Source organism: Trifolium pratense, linkage group LG6 (assembly GCF_020283565.1).
Source record: "Trifolium pratense cultivar HEN17-A07 linkage group LG6, ARS_RC_1.1, whole genome shotgun sequence".
Taxonomy (NCBI): domain Eukaryota; kingdom Viridiplantae; phylum Streptophyta; class Magnoliopsida; order Fabales; family Fabaceae; genus Trifolium; species Trifolium pratense.
The window spans coordinates 20,579,862-20,607,452 of record NC_060064.1 but is presented as its reverse complement, the minus strand read 5'-3'; the positions used below and the strand labels follow the sequence as shown (position 1 = coordinate 20,607,452).

The window sequence follows — 27,591 nt, the reverse complement described above, 5'->3', positions numbered from 1 at the left end:
TTGAGTGAATATACAAAAGTGTGAAAATGAATAGAGCAACTTTGAATTTTAACACAGAAACACCATCTTTAATCCATAAGAAGAAATTATGCAGGTATAATACATGATATATGGTTATTTGGAGTGAAGTGGGGCTTTTTGAATTATTAAGATCTAATACATGATATACATCAACTGTGAATTTTCTAGAACTACCATGTTACATTTCTATACAACCAACAACTACAAATACTAAAGGTAAATAAATAGTCACACTACTTAGAACCATATAATGGACATTGTCCAGAAAGACACACCGGAATACAAATGACCCCAATTTCATTCCTAAAGCCAAAAAGTTCCCCCCTAAATCACTGCACAGCACATAAAACATGTCCTCGAGAACTCACAAAAAAGACTACACAACCTTCTCCTCAATCTTAAGAGGGAACGATGCATATTTTGTCTCCTCATTCCCAACTTTAGCAACATCATCCATCTTGACTCTTACACCAAAGCAAACAAATTCAACGTTGAGTTTCCTTTTTGCATGAGTGCACTTCTGTTCCAAATCACGGCCATCTAGTTTGGAGGCCGAGGAGGCATAAGCAGCTCAGAATCAATTTTCTGCATAAATTACATGGAAAAGCAAGTAGAACTTAAGAAACAATTTGGCACTTACAATACAACCATTTGGAAACTATACCCACTGGTTTAATCTATAAGGATTGAAGTTTGTGAAACAGTACTACTGGGATAAAAGCAATGAAATACTACTGTGAGTCTGTGACAGTGGCTAGATACACAATTGTTATGTAATTTGTGTAATTGTTCAGAAATCATAATGGTCATCCTTGTGATTTCCTAATTTACATCTTCATATATGCAGGGACAGATCAAATTGGAACAATAATTAAATCATGAAACATGTGTCATATTAATTGAAGAGAAATTCTTAGATAAATTTGGTTTACATAAGCTAGATGCACTATAATAATAATGATGTACTGACACATCATTAATTATTGTAGTTAATAATTAATTAATTGTTAATAGTGTCATTGATTGAAGATGATAATTACCTTAGACTTGGAAAAGAAACTGTGATTTCACTGCGGTCTTCCTGTCAAAAGGCCTAGATTAAAGAGATCAATTTCTTTCCCCTTGACTGTATCATTCTCAACACATTCTTCAACTGAAACTAACCAATTGTAAGGAAGTTGGATTTTTGGCTCAAAGCTGCTGCTGCTGCTGCTTGTTTCTTCCATTTTAAAAAACGTTAAAGGAAGATCTGTTCTCGGTTTCAATTCTGAGGCCTCGATGTCTTCCTTGGTTACGAGGCGCAACCCACATTCCTTCATAATCAAATTTTGGCGGGCTTTAAATTTGATTTGAGCTCCTGTTTTTATAAAATGACAGTGTTCCAGCGAGATATAGATTATCCAAAGATACTTTGAGCCATGAATCTCATTCCCTTCCAAATTAAGTGGCATATCAAAGCGTTCTTCTGTGTGTTCACTTTCAAAAGAAAGATAAAAAGGATATGGCAGTGGTGACGAGGGTGATTGATGTGATGAACCAGATACTTCAGAACAATTATTCACCTCAAATGCTACACAGAAAATAAAACCAACCCAATCAAAATGCATATCAGAGAAGGGTATACATGTCCATACTCTTAAACCTCCATTAAATCGGTGATCGAACCAATGTGGAAGAGTAGGAACAGGATATTCACGACAGTCCATGTTTGTCCAATGCCAAGGAAGAACAATGTCAAAGCCACACCGGAAGTGACGAGGTTCCTGGTACCAGATGAAAAATCACATAGGTATATAAGATTATTAATCCGAGAGAGATGTGTTACAGAGTAAAAACGGGGGAAGGCATATAAAATGCAATTGCAGTCAATCTTATATATTAGCCAATAAAAATGGAAAGCAACAGATAATCATCAGTTGACTTAAGGGTCAGTAGTAGAAAATATATATAATCCAAATATGATGAATAGAGCAAGATACCTTTTCAAAATACCTTGTAATAACGAACCACTGTCTAATGAGGGAATAGGGAAATATATAAGCATGAAAGTACAACAAATTTAAATATATTGCAGAGTAAGAGAAAGTGTCAGACTGATAAACAGGGGGAGAGAGGGGGGAAGGAAGGCAAAGTACACACCTTAACTAGTCTCTGTATCCACTCAAATTGAATGTCTTCAATTACATCTTTATGGAGCTCTTCTTTGCACGAGAACAAGCGTTCGGCCACCTTGGGACAGTCAAAAGCATATATTCCAGACCTATTATCACGGGATCCAGATGTTGTTTTAAAGTATCTTCCAACCAATAATGGATCACTTTCTGTTGGGAGGTTAGGCAAATATTCAAGACTGTGGCAATGAGACAAGTTTAAGTATGCTAGTCTGAAAAGCCTATTGATGGTAGAAGGAATTGTAACAAAGTTATTTCCCTGAAGATTTAGTCTTTCTAAACACCCCAAGTCTCCGATAGCATCAGGTAATTCAGAAATATTGCAAAAGCTTAAGTCCAGAAAAATCAAAGATTCCAGGGGAGAAGAACAATCGGAATATCTCAGGCGAAAATTGGTAAATTTCGAGCAGCCATATAGATCTAGAGTTGTAAGCGATTCCATGTTATTAAGGTCGTCAGGTATTCCAACAAGATTTGAGCAATATCTCAAACTCAAAAATCTAAGCTTTACAAGAGCCCCAATGGATTCATGAATTGTGGTTAAACTTGTACATTGATCCATATCAAGGTACTCAAGATTAAATGCTCTAGTAAAATCTGGAGAATTTTCAAGTTTGGTGCACCCGGAGAGACGAAGAACTCTTAACGAACTTAAACTGGATACGCTGTTGAAGTCAAGTCTTAACAAGCTACTACAGTTCTGCAAACTCAAGAATACAAGTTTTGTAAGAAGTCCAATTGACGGATCAACCTGGAACAAGTTTATGCATCCTGTAAAATCTAGCCGCTCAAGATTTTGAATCCCTTCAAAACTTGGAGTCATACTGAGATTTTTAGAGTTGCTCAGATCCATCCTTTTCAAACAGGGGAGATACTGTGAAGCGAGAATTAACAACTGACATATTAGTATGTTGTATTAAAACTCAAATTTCATTAATTCACTCTAGTTAGGTATCAAAATTGCAATTTACAACAATCATCAAATCATTTCCCACCTAATGTAATCAGCAACGCTATAAAGTCATATAACATGGGAAAACCATTTATAAAATACAGTTTATAGTTCATTATTATGTGTAGATTTTAGAAAAAACTCATGTAACCATTTGCATCATTAAAATATATCGACTAGGGTAATAATCACCTAAGAAAAAAATTATTTGTCGTTTAATTTCAAAAAAATTGTATCACCATGGAATAAATATGGAAGAAAGAATAAATTAAAGTACCTGGATGCCTGTCCATAATTTTTCCACTCTGCTATTAGGCATATTCAATTCAACAAGGTCAGATGGCTGAAAATCTAATGGCAGAGAAGTGAAAGGATAGCCATCCCATGAAAAATAACATAGGGAATTGGAAAGTGATATAGGATTTCCTGAAAAATTCTTATGATATAATATGAGCAGTTTCAGTCGTTGCATTTTTGATAAATTGTCAGCACTCAACGTATTAAAACTGAAGCCATCCTCCTTTTGATCAAGAACTATAGCTTTAACTTCTATTTCTCCCTGAAAAATTAAGAGTAAGCACATTGTAAAAGGAAATATATAATTATTATCTGCATAAAGATATAAATATAAATGGGAAAACCATAGAATCTGTTCAGAAAGATATTATACCGTTTTAGTCCTCATCGCACGATGGAAATCCGTGTAAAGCCACAATCTGCTCCAGAATACTGGCTCGTCACGATGTTGTCCCCGAACAACTTGCTTCCCCAACTCTTGCAACATTACATGCATATGAATTCCCTCGTTTCTAAGGGTTATGAACGATTTTTCAACAAGAAGTGAAATTCCAATGTTTGGGTACAATCCACAAGCATCTAAAATTTTCCTTACATAATCGTCCCTCTCCCCTTGAAAGAAACAAGCAATGTGCAGAAATATCTCCCTCTCTCTTTGCTCTAGTCCCTCAAAACTTGTCTGAAGCACTTTCATAATACCACTATTCGGATTATTCTGCCATCCATCCAAGGTAGCTCTCCACTGCATAGCATCTCGTCTATACAAGAAAGAACCCATTACTCCAATCGCTAATGGAAGAAGCTGAGCATGTTTTAGTACCTCAGGAACCAGCTCTTGAAAAATACTGTTTGAATGATCGTTTTTGAAGGCTTTTCTACACAAAAGTTTATGAGCGTCATTTTCATCCATGAATCGAGCCTTATAAATTATATCTGCATCATACTGTTTTAGAATATGCTCATCTCTAGTGGTTATGATTATTCTACTTCCTGCAAGAAGTGACTTGGGGTCTATATTCAATTCCAGCAGTTGCTCATATTCTTCAATATCGTCAAGAACTACAAGAAGTTTTATGTCACACAGCCTATTCATTACAATTCCCGATATTTCAGAAGGACTGTATACATCTAGATTTTTTTCTTCCATAGTTTGACAAAGAATTCTTTTATGCACAGCAGTAGCACCGCCATATCTACCACCACTATTTCTATAAATGTCACTAAAGTTCTCAATAAAACAGCTAGCATCAAACTGATATGAGATTCTGTCATACAAGACAGATGCAAGAGTTGTCTTCCCTATTCCACCCATCCCCCATACTCCCAAAACTTGAATGTCATCCTTCTTCGAGTTTAGTTTTAAAAGGCTTTCTAATTCTTCTACACGAGGTTGTATTCCAATAAGGTCCTTAGCAAACTTTGAGAATTTATGACCCAGTTTTTTTATTACAGTCTGAACAATGTGTTCAATCTCTGAAAACTCTTGCCTGATATAAAGGGGGAAATGAAAATGAGATCAAAACAAGGGGGGAAAAGCCAACACATACGTTAAGATAATATATACTAACAAATTAACAATAATAACAAATATAACAGTTGTCGATAAAAAATGTTTGTATTTGCTTCTGCCCAAAAGGGAAATTTTTTAATTTGATCAAATAAACTTGTGATATGTAAACAGTGCTGTCAATCACGAATCACAAAATAGTAGATTTCTCAAATTCTGCTATGCTACAACTACAGTGCCATAATAGCCGCTATTTGACACATTTTGTACTAATTGCACATTGCAGAATAATAGTGATTTGCTCAAATCTGCTATGCTACAACGTTATATCCCGCTATTTGATAACTTTGTACATAAAACAGTTGGTTATACATGAAAACACAATTAAACACTAAAATGGTAGTTAGAAATGTAAAGCAGCATAGAGAACCTTTATACTTACTTATTTCTAACGTCCCAACCAGCTAATTTAGCCAAACAAGTCATAGTTCTCCTCCACCGAGTGACCTTCTCCAAATTATATCCAAACTGCTTAGTGTGTAAAACAAACGCATTCTCATAAACTCCATTCTGATTTCTTACATGAGACGGATCAACATCATAGAAAACAGGAAAAACAATTTGTTTCAATTCAGCACGGCAATCAGCAATAGCGGCCATTTCATCCAAACACCAAGTAGATGAAGCATAATCTTTCGAGAAAACAACGATAGAAAGCCGTGAATGTTGAATTGCTTGCAAAAGTTGAGGTGAAATAGATTCACCTTTCTGAAGCTCTTTGTCATCTTTGAAAGTGGAAATACCTTTTCTGATGAGATGAGAGTAGAGATGATCAACAAAGGTGTTGCGTGTGTCAGAGCCTCTGAAACTGATGAACACATCGTATCCCTTGCTTCGGATTCTATCAACAGAAGAAGTAGAAGCTGTGGCAACTCCTCCATGATCCAAAGAAACATTCGGTAGCTCTAAACTTTGGATAAATTTTGAAATTGCATCTATGAAATGATATGAAAAATGTATATATATGTTACATACAACCCCTTGATTACTAGAGAAAAGTCCACTAGTACTGAGTCCAATAAGATTGATGAGGCTGGGCCAGTCAACACTAAGCCCAAACGTATCACCAAACCACCAGTAAAGCACAAGGATTATGTGAGATACAAATAATACTAGCTGATGGTTCTAGAAGGCAATCTTGCACCAGATTTAGTAGATTAAGTTTGTTATGCAGTTTAGTAGATTTAATTTGTTATGCACATCTTAGGATTATCCCTTACTATAAGGTGAAGTTAGTTGTTAAGTAGTATTCCGATATTTCCACTATATTATATAAGTAGTTGTATTCCTTGAATTAAATCATGAATAAAATTATCAGTTCCTTTCTTTCATCTTTTATTCCTTAGGAGGTACTCAGTCCTCAAACTCTGAGAATTATCCCTTAACATTGGTGCTTTCATTGCGCTAACACCTCCACCATGAGTCGTAACACTCCACCTCCACCTCCTCCAGACCGTTTTGATGAACTGTCCCAACAAATCGCCTCCTACGCCGCACGATTAGAGGAGCTTCACCTCCGGTTGGACGCTCAGAAACAGAACTCGACGGCTACCATCCAACGCCATCGTTTGAAACTCGACGTTCCTCGGTTCGACGGTACTGACGCACATGGTTGGATCTTTAAGATCTGTCAGTTTTTTACATATCACGAGACTCCGGAGGAAGAACGCATCACCATAGCATCGTTTTACCTCGACGGCCCGGCGTTATCGTGGTATCAGTGGATGTACCGTAACAGTCAGCTTGTCTCATGGAACCAATTCCTTCAAGCTCTTGAAACCCGTTTCGCTCCGACGGCGTACGACGATCCCCGTGGGAACCTTTTCAAACTCACACAATCCACCACTGTCGCTGCTTATTTGGTTGAATTTGAGGCTCTCGCCAACCGCATCGTAGGGCTTTCTTCGGCGGACTTATTGAGTTGTTTTATCTCTGGCCTCAAATTAGACATCCGTCGTGAAGTTCTAGCTCGTCAGCCAACTTCTCTGACCCAGGCAGCAGGCCTTGCTCGATTACAGGAGGATAAATTGTTGGATCAACAACGTGCAAATCGTCCCAAATTCACTCCACCACCTCCTCGTTACTCTTCAGATTCGTCAATTACACGTCCCAGTCCTGGTCTCCTACCTACACCACCGGCTAAACCACGTTTTCGTCACCTATCAGAACCGGAGTTGGCGGAACGCCGGGAAAAAGGATTATGTTTCAACTGTGATCAAAAGTGGTCTCGTAACCACAACTGTCGTGCTCGCATATTTTTAATGGTGGCTGACGAGGATGATGTTACTCCAACAGACCAGGAATTAGAAGCTATCGTCACTACCCCGGATTCTTCTAATAATGACGACTCTCCTTCAGCGCAGCTCAGCTTACACGCGCTCTCTGGACACCAGGCTTCAGATACATTTAAAGTGACAGGTAAAATTGCTACCCACACCGTCGATATTCTGGTTGATGGCGGTAGTACACACAATTTTATTCAAGAGCACATTGCCACTGCATTGGGTCTGACCCATAGCTCAATTACTCCATTAAGGGTTATGGTGGGAAGCGGCCAAGAGCTAATTTGCTCGCATATTTGTTTGGGTGTTCAATTAGCCATTCAGGGTCATGCCTTTCCGCTGGATCTTTATGTCTTGGGCCTTCGAGGAGCTGATGTTGTTTTGGGAGCCCAATGGCTCAAACAGTTGGGCCCTGTTTTAATGGACTACAATAATCTCACCATGAAGTTTTTCCACAACAACGCCTGTGTTGAGTTAAAGGGTGATCCCGCCTCATTCCCTTCACCTTTATCATTACACCAACTTCAGAAAGTACTACACAGTAACAATGGTGCCCAGTTCTTCTCCCTCCGTGCTTATGAACCAGAGGCGTCCCCTACGACACCACAATCACCTCCAACCCCCGAAATCAACCTTCTTATCGAGCAGTTTTCCACCTTATTCTCTGAACCTACACAATTGCCCCCTGCACGCATCACTGACCATGCAATTCCACTCCAACCTAACTCTTCTCCGGTCAATGTCCGACCCTATCGATATCCACATTCACAGAAACTTGAAATTGAGACTCAGGTTGCTAAGATGCTCAAGACCGGATGGATACAACCTAGCAATAGTCCTTTCTCTTCTCCGGTGTTATTACTCAAGAAAAAGGATGGCTCCTGGCGCATGTGTGTGGACTACCGCGCCTTGAATGCCCTCACCGTCTGAGACCGTTTCCCTTTGCCTACGATTGATGAATTATTAGACGAATTGGGTAATGCCCGCATCTTTTCAAAACTCGATCTCACTTCGGGTTTCCACCAGATTAGACTCATGCCAGAGGATACTCACAAGACCGCTTTTCGCACTCATGACGGTCATTACGAGTACTGCGTCATGCCGTTTGGTCTTTGCAATGCCCCTGCAACATTTCAAGCCACCATGAATGACATTTTTCGGCCTATGCTCCGCAAGACTGTGATTGTGTTCTTCGATGATATTCTAGTATTTAGCACTTCATGGGATCAACATTTAGAACATCTTAAGCAAGTTTTTACCATTCTATCAGAACAACAGTTTCACCTTAAAGCTTCCAAGTGCTCTTTTGGCCAGTCGAAGGTTTCTTACTTAGGTCACATTGTGGAGGGAGGTACCGTGGCCCCTGATCCCCTCAAGATTCAGGCAGTAGACGATTGGCCAACACCCAAGTCAGTCAAAGGCTTGAGAGGATTCTTGGGACTGTCAGGATTTTATCGTAAATTTGTGAGGAATTATGCTTCCATAGCTCACCCCTTGACCGAATTACTAAAAAAGGATGCTTTTAAATGGTCCTCTGACGCTCAAACAGCTTTTGACGCGCTCAAATCAGCTTTGGTGAATGCTCCGGTCCTAGTTTTACCGGACTTTTCGGTCCCTTTTGTCGTTCAAACAGATGCTTCTAGTCAAGCCATGGGTGCAGTCTTACTACAAGGTGATCATCCCATTGCCTACTTTAGCAAACTCTTTTGTCCTCGAATGACAAGGGCTTCTACTTATTTGAGAGAGTTACATGCCATCACTAGTGCAGTTAAGAGATGGCGACAATATCTCCTTGGCCAATTTTTTATCATCCAGACGGATCATCGAAGCCTTAAGGAGCTCCTTACTCAAGTTATCCAGACGCCCGAACAACAATTCTACCTCTCCAAACTGCTAGGATACCATTATGATATTCAATACAAGCCGGGCAAGTCCAACACCGTGGCAGATGCATTGTCTCGTGCCTTTGAAGGGGTCGATGCTACCTTACACATCCTCTCTCTGCCACAATTTCTCTTCTTGGATGAATTACGACAAGATTTGTCTAATGATCCAGCTTACATAGAACTTCGAGCGAAGATTGAGTCCACCCCCCATCAGTTTCCAGAATTTACATTGAGAGATGCGTTAATACTGCGCCACAACAAGATTTGGGTAAGTCCTACCTCACGCTTCAAACGTCTTTTGATGAAGGAATTCCATGAAACTCCAGTTGGTGGCCATGGTGGTATCGTTAAAACCTTGAAGCGTTTAAGCGAGAATTTTTATTGGGCTAATATGAGAACTGATGTGAAAGAATTCATTAATTGTTGTGTCGTCTGCCAACAAACGAAATATAGCACGGCTAAGCCGGGTGGTCTCCTTCAGCCCTTACTAATTCCCTCCAATATTTGGGAAGACATTTCTCTCGATTTCGTCACCGGCTTGCCTTTATCGCATGGTTACACTGTCATTTTGGTTGTCGTTGATAGATTTTCCAAAGCCGTTCACCTAGGGGCACTTCCAACACAGTTCACAGCTTATAGAGTTGCAGAGTTGTTCGTTAATTTGGTTTGCAAGTTACACGGCCTTCCTAAAAGCATTGTTTCTGATAGAGATCCGATTTTTATTAGCCGTTTTTGGGCAGATCTCTTTCGTTTCAGTGGTACCTTGCTCCGGATGAGTTCGTCCTACCATCCTCAAACGGATGGACAAACTGAAGTTACAAATCGCACTATTGAGCAGTACTTGAGGTCTTTCGTTCATGCTAAACCTTCACAGTGGTTTCGCTTCTTACCTTGGGCTGAATTTCATTACAACACATCCTTTCACTCAGCCGCGGGAATGACACCATACCAGGTTATATATGGCAAGATTCCACCCACCATTCCCTCCTATATTGAAGGATCATCTTCTGTCAACGCGTGTGATGATATGCTCAACTCTAGAGAGGAGATTCTGGCCCTTCTCCGTCGTAATTTAGCCAAGGCGCAGGCACGAATGAAGGCCAATGCTGATAGCCACCGAAGGGAGGTCTCTTTTGAGGTTGGCTCTTGGGTTTATGTTAAACTCCAACCATATCGACAGATTTCAGTCACCGGTGAGAAGTATAGTAAGTTATCCAAGCGTTTCTACGGTCCTTTTGTAGTGCTGGAACGTATTGGCGAGGTAGCTTATAAATTAGAACTCCCTTCACATTCCAAAATCCACAATGTGTTCCATTGTTCTGTCCTCAAACAGCATCAAGGCCCGGATCCATCTGAAATTGATCCATTACCCTTTGATTCTGTCGATAATCACCCTCTCGTGGAACCGCTGGCTATTATAAATTCCAAGACTGTCACTTCGGCAGGTGTTTCCAAGCGTCAAGTTCTGGTTCAGTGGACTGGATTATCTCCAGACGATACTTCATGGGAGGATTGGGACAATTTGTCTTCAGTTTACAACCTTGAGGACAAGGTTGGCCTTGATGGGGAAGGTATTGTTACATACAACCCCTTGATTACTAGAGAAAAGTCCACTAGTACTGAGTCCAATAAGATTGATGAGGCTGGGCCAGTCAACACTAAGCCCAAACGTATCACCAAACCACCAGTAAAGCACAAGGATTATGTGAGATACAAATAATACTAGCTGATGGTTCTAGAAGACAATCTTGCACCAGATTTAGTAGATTAAGTTTGTTATGCAGTTTAGTAGATTTAATTTGTTATGCACATCTTAGGATTATCCCTTACTATAAGGTGAAGTTAGTTGTTAAGTAGTATTCCGATATTTCCACTATATTATATAAGTAGTTGTATTCCTTGAATTAAATCATGAATAAAATTATCAGTTCCTTTCTTTCATCTTTTATTCCTTAGGAGGTACTCAGTCCTCAAACTCTGAGAATTATCCCTTAACAATATATATATATATATATATATCCAATCAAATAAATATAATGATAATAATTAATAAAAAGTAATGAATTAAAAAGGAATGAATTATTATCACCTGAATATTTTGTTTTTTCCATCTTCTCTCAAAATCCTTACTTGAGAAGCATAGTAGAGAATCAGTACAGCATAATCCCTTGAACTTAAAGAAGGAAAGTAACAAACTCAGGAAGGTCTGACGAAACAAAGAGGAAGAAAGGAAAGAATTGACTCATTCAGATCAGAGCATGCAACAACGCGTTGAAACTCGAACGTCCATGGGACACGACATCCAATCCCACCATGACATGATTACATTTTCATAAAAATAAACAATAAAATAAATAAATAAATAAATGTATAATTATTATACTCTTTTAGTTATTACGAGGAACATTTTGAAAAAAAAATTTGATCATTTTTATAAGAAACTTTGATAAATTTTCAAATATTTTAAATGTTCAGTTTCACTTATGTCTTTATTTATTATGTGAGAAAATTTAAAAATAATTAAGTTAGCTGAATAAAGAGTAATTAAAAAATGATATACATAGAATAAATTTAAATTTATAAGACTATTAAATGAAAATAACTATATTAAATGTGTTTTCTTGGCCTGTGTAATTTTTTCAAAATGTTTCTTATAAAAAGGACAAGAGGAAATATATTTGTTAGATAATTGTGTTTGAATAATATTTTTGTTGCCGGTAGTTTTCTTATAAAGTTTTTTTTTTTATAAGCAAAAAATTGAATCTATAATATGTAATAAGCCAGACATATTTCTCTTTCTCTCTCCTCTCCTCATTGAACCTCATTCCTCACATTTAATGCATAAATTAAGAATATTCCTCTTATTCCTTTAGCCTCCAATTGGTAAGTTTTAACGGACAATTAATATTGTTAATTCCTCTTAACTCAATTTTTTGTTATATATATATATATATCTGGTCTAACAATTTCTTATAATTTCTTATGATTGCTATCTTCAAACTGTGGTGTGTATTTTATTTAATTTTCTCTTTTTCTTCGATCAAGCAAGGATCCACATTTTGAAATTATTTATTTTATTTGTCATTGATGAATTCTTAAATGAATTATTAATCTTTTTTTGTGTGTTTTTGTGTACCTAGATCTAACGGGCATGGTTACAGGTGTTGAAGTTCATCAGCTCTGTGAAAGAAACATGCAAGTTCAATTACAATTGTTATTTTATTTTTTGTTCAATCCTAAATAGTTTCTAATGGGTAAATTGTCAAATACCCTCCTGAAATTTTAAAATTTGTCAAATATACCGCTGAAATTTGGAAATAGGCAAATACTCCCCTAAAATTAAATTATAAAATGTCAATCAAATTATCCCCTGTTCCGTTTACTCGGTCTATTTCGGGGGGTATTTCCCAATTCCTAATGCATGTATACAATGTAGTCATATTTTTTGTTGGTATTTCAACATTTAGAAGAATTCTAATGTTGGAGATGATAATGTTATTCTATGGTTTGTAATTAAAGTTTTCAAGTTGAGTGAAATTTATTTTTTCTATAAACATGAGGTCTAAAACCAGGTTGTGTGAAAGTTTATGCATTATAATATTCAAACAATTTCCATGCATGTGTGCGACAATTGAGCAATATTCAAACAATTTTCATATGTGTGTGTCATGACACCATAGATCTAGCTCCGAATTCAAAAATAAAATATACAAAAAATTATAAAAGGTCATCATAAAAAATAATCGTATTAGTTGCTAACTTAGAATAAAAATTTATGACAATTAATACTAATAAATTACACTTCCCAAACAATTTTGTTGCGTTGAATCTATTATCTATTATTTGAGAGCCCCTTATGAAAAACAATTGTACACGTGGTATCTCTCATTCTTTCTCCTCCCTTATTGTTTTAGCCATTAATCTATTAAATAATTTATATGGTTTTTTGTTTTTTTTTGTTGATAATTATGTCTTTTTTCATAAGATTAGTCATTACGGCATATGATTTGCTGTAAAATAATTTATTCTTCATTTAGCATTCAATATCATTATTTGATTATTATCTCTTTATTTCATTGGATTAATTTTTCATTTCGAAAAAAACTGTAAAATAGTTGTCATCTATCATTATTTCCGCAAATTAAATATTATTGCCTTAAATAATGATATTACAAGAGGTGCCAACTTTCACGTCTATTCATTTGGCAGTAATATTATTTTTATTGCCTTAAATAATATTTTCACAGTAATATCATCATTTTTATTGCCTCAAATAATATTTTCACAGTAATATCATCATTTTTATTGACTTAAATAACTTATTGCCTTAAATATTATTTTCGCAGTAATATCATTATTATTGCCTTATAAATAATGATATTACTGCCCCGTAGATTAAACACATAATGGAAAAAGACATTTGATGTATATATCAAATCAAGGTTAATTATAATTTGATGTATATCATTATCATTACTTTTAGACTTAAATATCAATGTTGAAGATCTTAAAATTCTTTCTTTGGTCAAGATAAGATCAACAAATCTATTAATATATTATTTGGGAGCTTTTTCTCAAATGATAGTGTATACGTGGCGTCTCCAAATGCTTTCTTCTTCCATATTGTTTTGGTCATAAATGTATTTAATATAATTCTTTATTCTTTATTCTTTATATGACAATATATGATTTTTAGTTTTTTCGTTTTTTTTTCTTTAATCCCATATTGATTGGCAATTCAGGTTAATTATAATCTCATAAGCAAATTAATTAAATGTTGACCAAGGTATATTTGTGGACAAAAAACGTCTATGTATAGCTGGAAATCCCAATTTACCTTTAATTGTTGTACGTATATTTATTGTTGTACTATTACCGCTAATTTATCGTTACAGAAAATCAACGAAATTGATGTGTTTCTTTATTACTAGCCACTAATTTGGAAATTTCAATGAGACTTTACAAAATTTTAATATGCAATAAACAACAAATTTTTAAAACAAGATTAGAAAAACAAGTTTTAAATTTTTATTGAGTGATAAAATCTTCTACAATATCTTTATATTAGTATTATATACACAAGTATACAATAAAATATAGTTATTTTTTTGACGAAAAAAATAAAATATAATTATTGTTTAATTTCACAAATATTATATTTCTTTTTTATTTTCGAAAAAAGCATACATCTCATATTTATGCACATTTACATAAATAAAATGAGTGTACACGTGTTTATAAAAATAATGTCTGATATTCTCTTTTAATTTATTTTTAAAAATTTCAAACTGGGAGGTTTTATTTAATACTACAATTTTGCTTTTATAATTCAAATTTACAAATTTAGAAAATTACTACTACTGTATAGACTTTTTTTTTAGCATTAATGTACAATTTTAATTTCCTGCTATTTTATCTATAAATCAGGAAAACTAATTAATGGGATTATTTTATGTCTTTGCCTATAAATAATGCTTTTTAGACTTACAGTTTTTACACCATTTTTGTAAGCCTTCTCTAAACCTCTATTTTCTTTGTTCTTTTTATATTGTTCTTTGTGTTCTTATTTTTTATTTTTATTCTTATAAATTACTTTTCTTGCGATTATATATTTTCGAATCATGCCTATATGTTTTTAGATGAATATATGATGTATATTTTTTTTATCAGTAATTACTCCCAAATTATCTTTTTTATTATGATTTTGTCAATATGATATTTTGTATTGGATTTAATCATTATTATATTTTATTATGTCTTTTCTCACTTATCTCACTTATGATTGAAATACAAATAAATTTGAAAATTGGAAGGAAAAGGCATATGAGACGTGGCCCAAATACTCTATGTTTCTAAAATTAATTACTTATTGTTAGACATGAGTACAGAAAGAGAATGCATCAATTATATTTCAAAATTATAGAAGGACATTTGTGTAGAGATAATTTGAAATTATTGGCAATTATTATAGACAAATGAATTAATTGTCAAATGCATCAGAGAATAGAATGCATGAAAAACAAGTATTTTATAAGAGAGAGGAAGAGGAATATGTATGGCTTTATTCATATTATAGATTTGATAAAAAAAAATATGAACTATAAGAATCTTTTCTAAGAAAACTCATGACACTATACATAAATTTTACAGTGTTATTTTAATTATTATATTATATAAGATTATAAATATAAATATTTATGTAATTGTCAATCTTCTTTTTGGTTTACAATGTTGACAATGAGGATCGAACTTAATACCTCATGCATACTACCCAACTCCCTCACCACTAGACCAAATATAGTGGCTTATGTGATTGTCAATCTTCCATTAGCAATTAAAATTTTAATTTTTCAATTTAAAGTAAAATTTATTAAAATATATTATTTATAAGTCAATAATTCTATAAACGCATTTTTACCCGTGCTTGGCACGGGTCTGGATATTGATTATCGGATATATAACACCACTAATTTTTCCTTTGAAAACTCTTTGGACATCAATGCATTTTATAATTTGTGCGATACGAAAGTGGTTTTTCTTTTATAATGTGAATGTGGTTTATTAGCTTTGCTTCTACGTGACATTAATGTGTCATTTGAATGGATGCAATTGTTTCCCAATAGATTATATTTTTTATTTGAATTTTTGTTTTGAGTTCGGTTTTAATGTTATTTTTATTTTTATATGGTTGTAGAAGAATGATCACAACAAGGAGATTAAAATGGATGAAAGACTTTTGAGACATGTTAGAGGAAAATATAGATAAATTAATGCAGATAAATCTTTTGTTAGAAAATAAAATTTTTATTTTATTCTTCTCTAAGATGATTAACTTAGAATAAATCACTCTTTTGTTTGTAAAAAAAAAAAAACATAATGTTTTATTTATTTTGTCACAAGATTTACTCTACCGAATAATTAAACAAAGAGTCAAATTGAGACCAATTTTGTAATTCAAATACATGTGAATTTTGAATATGATTATAAATTAAAAACACTTAATTATGTCCCAGAATTTTGACTTGACTTCTCCTACCATAACTTTTTCAACTTAATAATGGACATTTATTAAAAATTTAACTACAATAAATGTCACAATTCTCAATTAATTATTCAGATCGTGAATTAAAGGAACGAAAATCAGATCTTCTCAATTTCTTTTTTTTTGTTTCAAATTGTCAGTTTTTCTATACATAATTAAAATAATCAATGTTTTTTTTTTGACTTCTAATGCAAATTTTTTTAACACTCTATCAACGTACTAATCATATACTTCTACATGTCAAACTTTACACGATTCTTAAAAAAAACACTACACGATTCTTCTGATTTTTTTTAAGGAAAACACTATTCAGATGCAATAAGAATATAATAGTGAAATATCCTAGACTTAATGAGTCACGAATAGTTTTTAATTAGTCAATTCAATTTCAAATTTTAAATGACTTTTGGTAAAAAGGAAATGTAAATGTGTTTTCTAGAAAAAAAAATTCAAATGTTATTATACTCCTAAATAATTACTTTGATCCTAAATAATTCCGTTAAAAAATATATTCAAATTCATTTTTATATTAAATTTTATTAAAAAGAATTTAAGGTAAATGAGATGATACTTACCCTAAGACATGAAACACCTTAGAGTTCAAAGAATAGTTGCAAATTTTTTTTAATTATGAAATTAAATGTTTCATTAATTCATATAAATTCATATTTTCAATTTTGTCAAAAAAGAAATCATATATTCAATTAAATGTGGCAAAAATAGTAGTTTTTTAGGTTTCATTTCATGTTGCTAAGTGTTGTAAAAAAAAATTCATGTGCTAAGTGTTGATTATGCATCTTTTTCAATAAAAAGTGGTTAGTATACTTAAGTATGTAGAAATATTTGGACAAAATCGATGAACCCAAAAAATCAAATCAAAGTGAAAATTACTCGATCTTTTTTTGCTTTAAGTAAAAAAATTAACTAAACCAAAAAAAAACTAAACTGAATTTGTTTGTTTTTTGTTTTTGATTTTAATTAACCAAGGAAATGCATCAATAAATTTATTAAGCTTACGAATTCCACTTTGACTTTGCCTACGAGGTAACACTCAAACAATACGAGTCAACAACCTAAAATTTATCATTCTCTTTATCATTAAGTTCAACAAAACCATCGTTCTTCTCTTCATGCTTCAAATTATGTGTTTCAAGTTCTCTTGAATAGTTTTCTATCTGTGTTTTCATTTCTTTAAATCCATTGCATGTATCAAATTCTCTCGGGTACAAGCGCGGATCCAAACTTGACATATTGGTGTGGCAAAAAAAACACGTTCACAAATTTCATAGTTGAAAAAACATGTTTGATACTTGCAGTTGCTATTGGCAAGACCAAAGCCAACTTCAGAAGCTTATAAACCATATCAAATGTGTTGCACTTATTTGTTTTCACAAGTTTTGCACAAAGATCTTATGTTCTTTTAACTTTGCAAATTTTGAGTCACATCGAACATAATTCTGAAGCTGATGTCAGGATTATAGCTTGAAACTTGAGAGCTAATTTCTAGATGTGTTTCCAACAATTCATAATTAACAACTTTAACACTTTCATTGTTTGAGTTGGGTAGAATTTCAGCATACTATTAGTGCAGCCTGCAGGATATGAAGTAAGCAAATTATACAATTACAATTTATGCAAAATCAGAATTTACATAATTCGTTTGGGCTTAAATATGCAAAAGGTACATGTACTTACGGGTCATTTGAGTTTTAGTCCCTGTATTTTAAAAACCTTTCATTTTGTCACTGCACTTTCATTTTATTTTAAAAAAATAGTTCATAAGCTGACTTTTGTGCTAATATCAAGAACAAGTATCCAGATTTTAAATTCTATTTTTTTTTTCATGTCGTCCTTGAGTCAAAGAGACCATTGGTGATTTGATTTCAACAATGATGTGATTTCTAAATCGGTGGAAGGTGTACTTTGAAAGTGAAGTTGTTGTAAAGAAATGTTTAAGATGTATTTTTGCTCTTGCGCAACATTATGCTGGCAACATGTTATTACCCAAAGAGATGAATGAAATTCATGTGGATATGCTCTGGTGAATAACTTAGTGGAAATAAGAACAAAAAAAAAATGTCAAGTTTTGGAAGGTACTGAAATATAACATATTTATTAGAAATCACCTCACTAATAAGATTGACATAGGAAAATGTCAAGCTTTGGAATGAAATTCATGTGGATATGCTCTTGGTGTTGTTGTGTTTGTATATTTTATTATTGTTGTTATAAGAAAATGACATGTTGTTCCATTTGCTTTGTACATTGTGGTCAATCGGCTGCGGTTTCATATATGTGTCATTTAATTGCCTTTAGTTAGGGCAATTCTTAATCTCTTGCCTTTAGTTAACATTATATATGTGTCATAAGTCATTCATATAAATTCCTTAAAAAAAAAAAGTCATTCATATAAATGACTATAGCTCGAAGAATTTTACCCAAACTCCACTACCAAGACCAATGTTTAATCTTACCACCGAATCGGTTTCATTTGATTTGTTTCATGATTTTAAGTTTTGCGTTATAATCACTATAACAAGCTTTATCTTGAATTTTATTTGTTTTGTAATATTATACTTATATTGAATATTAACATTCAATATTTGATGTAGAGTAATAAGTCAGAGTAGCAAACAAATTCTTCAATAGCCAAGTTTTTGGCCAATGTAAGACCTCTATAAACAACATAAAGTTTCGCAAGCATCATGTCAGACGACTCACGAATGAAGCCAGAAAAGTCTGGTAAGTAAAAATATAAATTGTATCTGACAAGACCCTCATAACTAGCTCTAATCCGGGAACCTAATCAACTACCATCAACGGAAGTTTTCATTGTTCCATTTGATGAACCTGTACCAACGTGATTATAGGAGAAAAAAGATGTGAAAATCTCGACCAAGTTCTGGGGACAAATGGAGCCAACCTTGAGCCAATCATGTGCGTCAATTAAAGAGAAGAAAGTTCAGTCATTGAATTCAATGTGGTGCCAAAGGTTTCTAGAGAATGTATAGTCCTGAACACAATGAAGGAAAGTCATTTCCTGGAGGCCACATCGAGTAAAAATAGAGGAAGTGTCCAACTTCCGATGATTGAGTAAGGATAAAGCAGGAACCGAATTATGACAGGCTAACCGTATGAAAAAAATAATATTCGCATGTAACTATTTTACTTTAAATAAAATGCAGAAAGTCAAAAGTTTAGAAATAAAAAGATGATCTTCGAATGTAACTACTCTACTTTATTTTATGTGCGCAACAAATTTGAATTGTGTTAAATTGTTTTTGTAATAAAAATAAATTTAAATGTATATTGGTCTTCATATTTTCATAAAAGTAAAATTTAGATCCCTTATTAAAAAAATAGATTTTTTGGGCTTATTTTTTTTTCCCCAAAATTTTAGTCATTATTTAATTATTGACATTTTAATTTTTGAAGTAGCAAAATTTGTTACACAGATTTTTAAAGATAAAAAAATTTGGTGACTTATTAAACATATATATATTAGTGTAATTTATCATTTTTTGTGTTAGATAATTATGAAATTTAAAATATTAAAATCTTAATTTTTATAGTTACTTTTTAACCCGTGCTTGGCACGGGTTCGGATACTAGTTATAAGAAGTATAAGGAGTACTCATCCCTTACCATTCAAATAAAATCACCCTAGACAGACTAAATGATTGTTACACCAATCAGAAAATGCTAAATTAGCATTATTCCCTAATCGGCCTAAAAACCAAAACCAATAAATGTAAATAATTTTGTTCACTAAAGAAGATACATTAACCCAATCTCCTCTAAATACAATATTATTTCGAAAGCACCCAGTTAACATCTTTGTGCCCCCCATAGATTGTGAATGAGAAAATCATCGCTTTCTTTGTTCTTGAAGTAAACAAACATCGAAAACACCTTTTTGAAGAAACGAACTCAACTGCCGCTGTTTAGCATTTCCACCCCACCCTCTCATATTCAAAGAGACGATCTTCATTGATGGAGAGATTGTTGTTGCTCCCTTCTAAATCTTTCTTCTGCATCCCTCTTTTCATTAGCCTGAATTTCTTGAATGCATTTCTCCTCTGAATTTCCTTTTGTCTTCAACTCTTTAGCTTTCTCCCCAGCCAACGGGTCACCTCAACCCCTAATTCTAAAGCTTCATTCCATACTTTAGAAGCAACTTCCCGGTCATATTTGTTTAAAAAAGATTGTGATTTTTTTTTATTTTTTTATTTTCATTAAAATATATCTTCAAATTAAAAATAATTATTTTATATTTCTAACAAAAATAACGTAGTTCATATTGTTTTGATACATGATTTTAGGGTAAAGGAAAGAATAAGTCTGGAAAAACTTGTGTTCTGAGTGTAATAATATTTTCCTTCACTCCAAGGAGACTAGTGAGAACTCAAACTAGGCATGGCAACAGAACCCGTACCCGCGGGTACCCGCCCGAACCCACCCCGAGTTTGACGGGGAAAAACCGATTTGACTGGGTTTGGGTTCGGGTTTGGGTTTTCCCCGATTTCAAAACATGGGGATGGGGCGGGTAACGGAGATATTGGTACCCACCCCGAACCCGTCCCCGAACCCGCCCGTTTATATAAAATTACTATATTTTGGAATATTGGTTTGTACCGGTACTATTTTATGATTTTGATAATTTTGGTTTGATATTTTGGAATATCATTTCATTTGTATGTTTAATGCATTGAAATGTTGGTTTGTACTTTATTATTTGAAATTTTTTGTATTGTATGTATGTCAGCGTTTAGGAAAATTTAGCGTTTAGAAAAATTTTGGGTTCGGGTAAGGTTCAGCAGGGCAGGGCAAGGTTCGGGGATACCCGAACCCATTTGGGTATACCCGAACCCATTTGGGACGGGGATTGGGTTCAATTTTTCATCCCCGTCGGGTAATGGGCGGGGAACGGGTATTTATCAATGATTCGGGTATGGGGAACGGGGAAGGTAAAAACCGTACCCGCGGGTACCCATTGCCATGCCTAACTCAAACTAACAACTTATTCAATGTAAGGTCATGTGTTTCTTGATCGTTATCTTAGGATTGGATGTAGTTCTTCTATGCATTATGTGTGTGAGTGTTTGTCCAACATGGTTTTTAACAGACTTGATTCTTTAAAATTGATTTGGTTAAATTGAGTTTGATAACGCAATTTATCATTCAATGTTTTTAGAAGTAAACTTGATGTAAAGTTTTTAACCTAATGCAAAAGTACTTTTTATTACTTCTAGTCAAACCAATGTTGCAAGCTAAATCAATCGTTGCATGGCAGTAAGGGTGGGATGAGTAGCTCAACTGGTTAGATTCTTAAGCTTGAGAGGCTGCACAAATCTTGTCAGGACCTGACAACTTTAACAACCTTTGATTTTTCTTGACTTAAGTTTTTGCTATATTTCTAAAGTACCCGATGGTATTGGAAAATTAAGGGGTTTAGAGAGACTGAATTTACAGGGCAATAACTTCACTGGACTAGCTTTTACCACTGGACTTGCTTAAAAAAAACAAAAAGTGCAGAAGTATCTATTTTAGGGACTTGGATTACCTGCAGTTGTGTTAAACTGCAGGGTCACACAGTTGAACAAATCAGCCACAATTATTATTTAAATAATATAAATAAATTACAAATTAAAAAAGATAAAGTGGATTGTAGTGGTTTTTGCTCTACAGCAGGATCCTGCAGTAAAAATTCAACTGCAGGCTATCCAAATCCCTATTTTAGCTAAATCTATGTGTGATAAGGTGATAAGTGCAGACGAATCTATTTTAGCTAGATCAATATTTGGCTATTAGAATGATTATTACACTTTGACTTGAGTAAATATACAAAAGTGCACCAATCGTCAGTTGGTCCAATGATGATTGGCGCTGAACTTGGTAGGGATAACCACGGTTCGATCCCCGCAACGGTAATCATGCTGCTGGAACCACTTAATGCCAGAACTGACCTCCGAACCAGATTAGATAATTCAATGAGCCGGATACTTTTTGAAAACAAAACAAAAAAAAAATACAAAAGTATAAAAACGAGCAACTTCGAATTTTCATTTGAAAAATACTTTCCATAGTTTGAAATTACAGTTAACGTCATGCTTTAAAAAGAGGGCTTTCAAGTTAAAGTTTTAGCTAAAGTAGATAATGTATAATAAAAAGCAGCTAGATTTATCTTTGATAAATTTGATTAAGGCACATTACTTTAATGTAGAAGCACCACCTTTAAACCTTAAGAATCACAAAGATTGTTAATATTAGTAACATTAGTTTAAGATCTAATACATCAACTGTCAACTGTGATTTCAAGAACTTACATTTCTACACTTATAGCCACAATTGTTTACCACATTCATGTGACTTTTCAGAAACTCAAAACTGCAAATTCAGGGTAGTGTTGGGTCATCACGAGGGGCAGCCGGGGATCATCCACATTAGGCTTAAGAACAACTCTACAAGTGAGTTGAACACCACACTCTTACCCAAAACCTTAAGGTGTTAGGTTTATGGGTCCTTTCACTTATAAACCATTCAACATTCATTGTTTCATCCGATGTGGGACTCAACTCACACTTGAAATACCAACAGGTAGGGTATATACACATCTAATCTTTAGCACAAGTAGCTAAGAATACAATCAGTTTGATAAAATTTGTACATAAAAGTGATTTGTATGCTTCAGCTAGATATCAAGAAAATAGAGTTAACAGGGAGAATGAAAGAAACGAAACTGATCTCGCAAATATGCCATTCTAAACTAAAAATTAAATAGATATTAAAAGGACAGTGCTAAATATGAAATAACTACAGCAACAAAAGTAAAACTAATAACGTTGGCCGTTAAAAACTTTTCCACAACATATCTTAAACAGACATAACAACGTTAACAATTCTCATTCCTCCGCCTTAACTTTGGTTAACAAGTGACGCAAACCATTGGTGAGAGCAGATGTTGAGGTTAAAGCTGCCTTCAATATGCTTAGACTCTGCATCAACACAACAATGTGAGATGAGCAATTGCTACATAACCAATCTCCAAGTAAATTAGTCTATCATAAAAACTTCAAACGCAAAAGCAGAAAATTGTGACGGTGATAAATCTATATAATATCTACACATTTACCTCTTTCATGCCAATGACGACAACTTGTTCCTTCAAATCACTAAGAGGAATTTCGAAACGGTTAAGTAAATATAAAGATGAAATTGGAGACAACAATGGTTCTACCACTAAATCATCTGTGACGACATACATTTCTGGTCTATTGACTTGACCATAAGGACTTCCCATAGAAGATATGGTATTAACCAGTTTCATTTTTCTAAAATTTCCGTCGTTACTCCGATCTTCATCATCCCTTTTGAAAAGCATGGCATCAAATATTCTTTTATTACGAGCATCAAATCGATAATAACAATAATAATGCAAAACACTTAGAGTGAGAAGCCTGTTCCTTGCTTCTTTGCACTTAAAATAATTGTCTTCATTTAAATTAGCTATGCTCCTGTACAATCCATCCATACTGCCCAAAGAACTGTTCCCTTCTAACTTGCGTAACACTCCACCCAACGGAAATGTTAGAAACCGTATAATTAGGTCTGCAAAGTCTTGCCCACCTTGAGCAAACAATATAGTGTTACTCGACTTTCTTACAACTAGCTTCACGGTGATATAGATACCACCATCGATAACGTTTTTAACATCATAAGATAAAATACGTGAACTCGCGATGGAAGGTTTCATTCCTAAAAACAAATCGGTAAGAGGTGTCTTGGAAAGAAGTGAACATTTTAGCAGATCCAATACCTGTACATAATTTTAGTAATCAATCAAAAACTCAAAAATGAATTGAAGAATACTAAGAACTAAGAACAATGATTTAGGGAACAAAAATGAATTGCAAATATAAAACCTTCTTCTTAGTGACATTAACCGTCATTTCTTTTACCAAACTTGTGCTTTGCATTCCCAAATTGTTGATTAAACCAAACAATGTGTGATCCATGGAGTGCGGCAAGACAGTTAGATTATCGGTAACAATAAAAGTAGCAGCATCTTTAACAAATCCATTGCACAATTGTGCTAAGGAAACTGACCGGTTCAAACGATTCCCACACGAACAATAAAGCTTATTTGTGCCTGTGGTCAAATAGTGATGATAACGATAATTGTAGTCGTTAAACTTAGAACACATGAAGTACTTTGTAGGCTGAGTGTCATCAATATTAATTTTGAGAGTTCTGCAATAATCTTCGGATGAGTTATTACTCGGCAACAATCGAAGATTTTCCACACTTCGATAGAGTTTGTTGAGACAACCGATTGTAACCGGACCCATGTTTGATTCCTTTTGAAGAAGTGATGCAATGGTTCCTAAAGGTAATGTTAAGAAACTACAGAGAATGTCTACAAAATCTTTCTCTGCTTCAGCAAATAAAACTTTGTTAGTTTCTGTGTTTACTAGAAGTTTCAAAGATACTTGCTCCTCCTTAGCTTTAAAAAAAGCCATGGTAGCAGCAATCAAATGAGAAATCAAACGAGAAACAAAAGACAGAAGCATGATTGGATTGAAAAATTAGATAATTTCAGATGAAATGTTACTTTGAATGGATATTTCAGCATTCATATATAGGTGCAATATGGGAGTAGTAATTTATTGGCTATTGAATGTGAATTTTGGAAATTACAAGTGCTATAATCGAATTCTTAGTAAAAAAGATACTAGCTCCGTCCCAAAATGAGTGAATTATTTTGACTATATATATTATTCAGATTATCTTATTTTGATCATATTTTTCTACTAATAAATAAAAACAAATATTAGCATATAAGATGTTGGATTCATCTCGATGAGTATTTTCAAAATATCATATTTTTATAATTTTTTCTATTATATAATTAAAAATATTAATCGTCAAAGTTATGCATTGGCAGTCAACTGGCTCATTCATTGTGAGACGGACGGAGTATTGGAATCGGAGTAGCTTGTTCATAATTAATGAATGCATGTATTGGTGGTGTAATACCCTTTGCATTTTCAAAGTAACGTTTACGTGACCGATTACAATCACTCCAGTCCCTCTTTAATAACTTCATTTTTAATGCAAGTTAATTTTTGGCAAATACAAGAAATATGGGAGACCATAGTAACATCATGCAATTTTTTTCTTGACTATATGGTACAAGAAATATGATACTTCATTCAATCACAATTATAAGCCCAAAAAAAAACTACTTGCGCGGTGTTTAAGAAATAATTTAGTTAAAGATAATTAATTTTCTTGACTTAATAGTATAAAACATGAATAACTTTATTATATTGTCTTTGTAAATAAGTCCTCTTTTTCTTGGAAATCACATACACCTTTTGGAAAGTAAAATAGAATAAATACTTGAAGAAAAATAGTACCGTATAATTAAATAAGTAAAATGGTACCTTACTACTGACTATCGGCCGAAGTTTATCATATTTCTTCTAGCATGACCCTTAGGGCACATGATAGTCAGTAAAGTAAAAGTGTAAAACAATCATAAATTGTACCTTAGTGACCCTTGGAATATAACAAGTGTTTCATTAAGGTAAAACAATCATAGAAGTGTTTCAGAAATTTGCAATTTTGATCCATAATTTTCAAAATAGCACTTTTAATCTCTATTTTTATCCCTTTTGCAAAAGGTCAATTTTGACCAAGTCAACGCGTGACAAGTCACTTAAGTGACTCAGCTGTCACGTTAGTTTTTTTTTTTTTGCCACGTAATAATTAACAATAAAAATAAAATAAAAAGGAATCAATTTATGTTACGTGATGGTGGAGAAGAAAAGATGGTGCTGGGAGTATCGTCAGCAATCTGCTTCCATTGTAATAGCTTGTGAAGAACCTAAATAATAGAGACCTAAAGCTTCATAGAAAGGATTAACAACACTTGGTACCATGTAACCAATCCCAGCAATAACATCTTTGTTGTTTTTCTTGATCTCCATAGAAAGGTCAAGAAGAGCTTCAACAACAATCTTCATCTCAGCCATAAGGTTCAAAGGAATAGAGTGGTTTATGATCCTGAAACAACCCCATTTTTCACATGCTTCTCTTAGTTTCTTTTTTTAGTATGCTTAACAAATGTCCCAGAGACACTGTTTAGTATGATCCAACAAATTAATATTTTACATTCTACAAGTTTATTTGGTCAAAACTAGACACAAGTTAGTTAGCACACACTCTTGACCATCACACGCGCCCCGCCACACATATGTTCCAATCCAATATGTCACCTCGTGCATCAGTTCCGCTTCCTCTAAAATTGCATCGTTTGTTACGAATTTGATCAATCAGTGAGGCTCCACTCTCGTCTGCTTCATCTCAAATTTCTTTTCTTCCATTTTATTTTTCAAGTGGCCACTTTGTCCCATATATGATTGGTATACGTACCAATATTTGACTACTTATTCTTGACTATAGTGTAATTTTAGATCAATTTCTATAGTGCAAGTTATTCGGTATCAATTCTAATAGAGTTGTTTTATCCTGGAGATAACGTGGTTGTTAGTGTGACTTGTACAATTTTGAATAGTGTTACAAAACAACTTAAAGAGAGCGACCCGATCTGCAATTTAATACGATATTTACTTCATTAGCAATTTTGATAATCGATTTTTAAAAATCCAAAACATCGGCAAAACATAGAATTTGATGAGATTATATATAAGCACCAAAGATTCTTCAACTTTTTTCAAACATATATTTAGACATAATATAGATAAGACAAAATAATAGTCCAAAATTAGTGAAGCATTAAGGCAAATAGAAATAGTGGTCCTAGCCACATTGACCCTTCTAGCGTGTGTTTGGTTCTCCGGCGGAGAGAATTGATTTTGGCAGAATTGATTCTGTAAAATTGATTCTGGCCAAAATTGATTTTAAACTGAAGTGGTTTATGTTTGGATATATTCATGAAAAAGTGAGTTGAACAAAAAATTTGAGTGTAAAAATCAATTCTAGAATCAGAAGCTACGATTTCTAGCTTCAAGTAGAATCAATTCTGGAGGCAGAATCAATTCTACTTTTGAGAAACCAAACAAGTCAGAATCAATTCTACACGTTCAGAATCAATTCTGGATGCTCCAGAATATGCTCCAGAATTGAAACCAAACATACACTATATATGCTACAAAAACAGGAATCATGACAAAATTTTGTTGTCTCTTTCAAAAACTTTCAGCTACTTAAAGACATGAATGCAAAGAAAGTTTGTATAACCTGTATAACCCTTCTTCATTGTTTCTAATTCCATCCGAGAAGACAAGTTTGAATAACCTGTCTTTTTCTGCTAAAGTTGATAATACTCCCTCCAGTCCTATATATAAG

General features: G+C 33.8%; 2 protein-coding genes across 2 annotated transcripts; both read right to left on the bottom strand.

Moving 5' to 3' along the window:
- LOC123888911 (TMV resistance protein N-like) lies at nucleotides 1-11,523 on the bottom strand. Its single transcript, XM_045938075.1, has 7 exons — nucleotides 11,266-11,523; nucleotides 5,391-5,943; nucleotides 3,815-4,928; nucleotides 3,422-3,703; nucleotides 2,161-3,066; nucleotides 1,062-1,784; nucleotides 1-606 (listed from the first exon to the last, which is right to left on the bottom strand). Exons 1-6 carry the CDS (start codon nucleotides 11,285-11,287, stop codon nucleotides 1,089-1,091), a joined length of 3,573 nt encoding a protein of 1,190 aa, XP_045794031.1. The 5' UTR covers nucleotides 11,288-11,523; the 3' UTR covers nucleotides 1-606; nucleotides 1,062-1,088.
- An 11,491-nt stretch (nucleotides 11,524-23,014) lies between these two features.
- Nucleotides 23,015-24,737, bottom strand: LOC123891888. Its single transcript, XM_045941759.1, has 3 exons — nucleotides 24,141-24,737; nucleotides 23,351-24,034; nucleotides 23,015-23,213 (listed from the first exon to the last, which is right to left on the bottom strand). The coding sequence occupies exons 1-3, from the start codon at nucleotides 24,735-24,737 to the stop codon at nucleotides 23,121-23,123; spliced, it is 1,374 nt and encodes a 457-aa protein (XP_045797715.1). The 3' UTR covers nucleotides 23,015-23,120.
- Nucleotides 24,738-27,591: the final 2,854 nt, after the last annotated feature.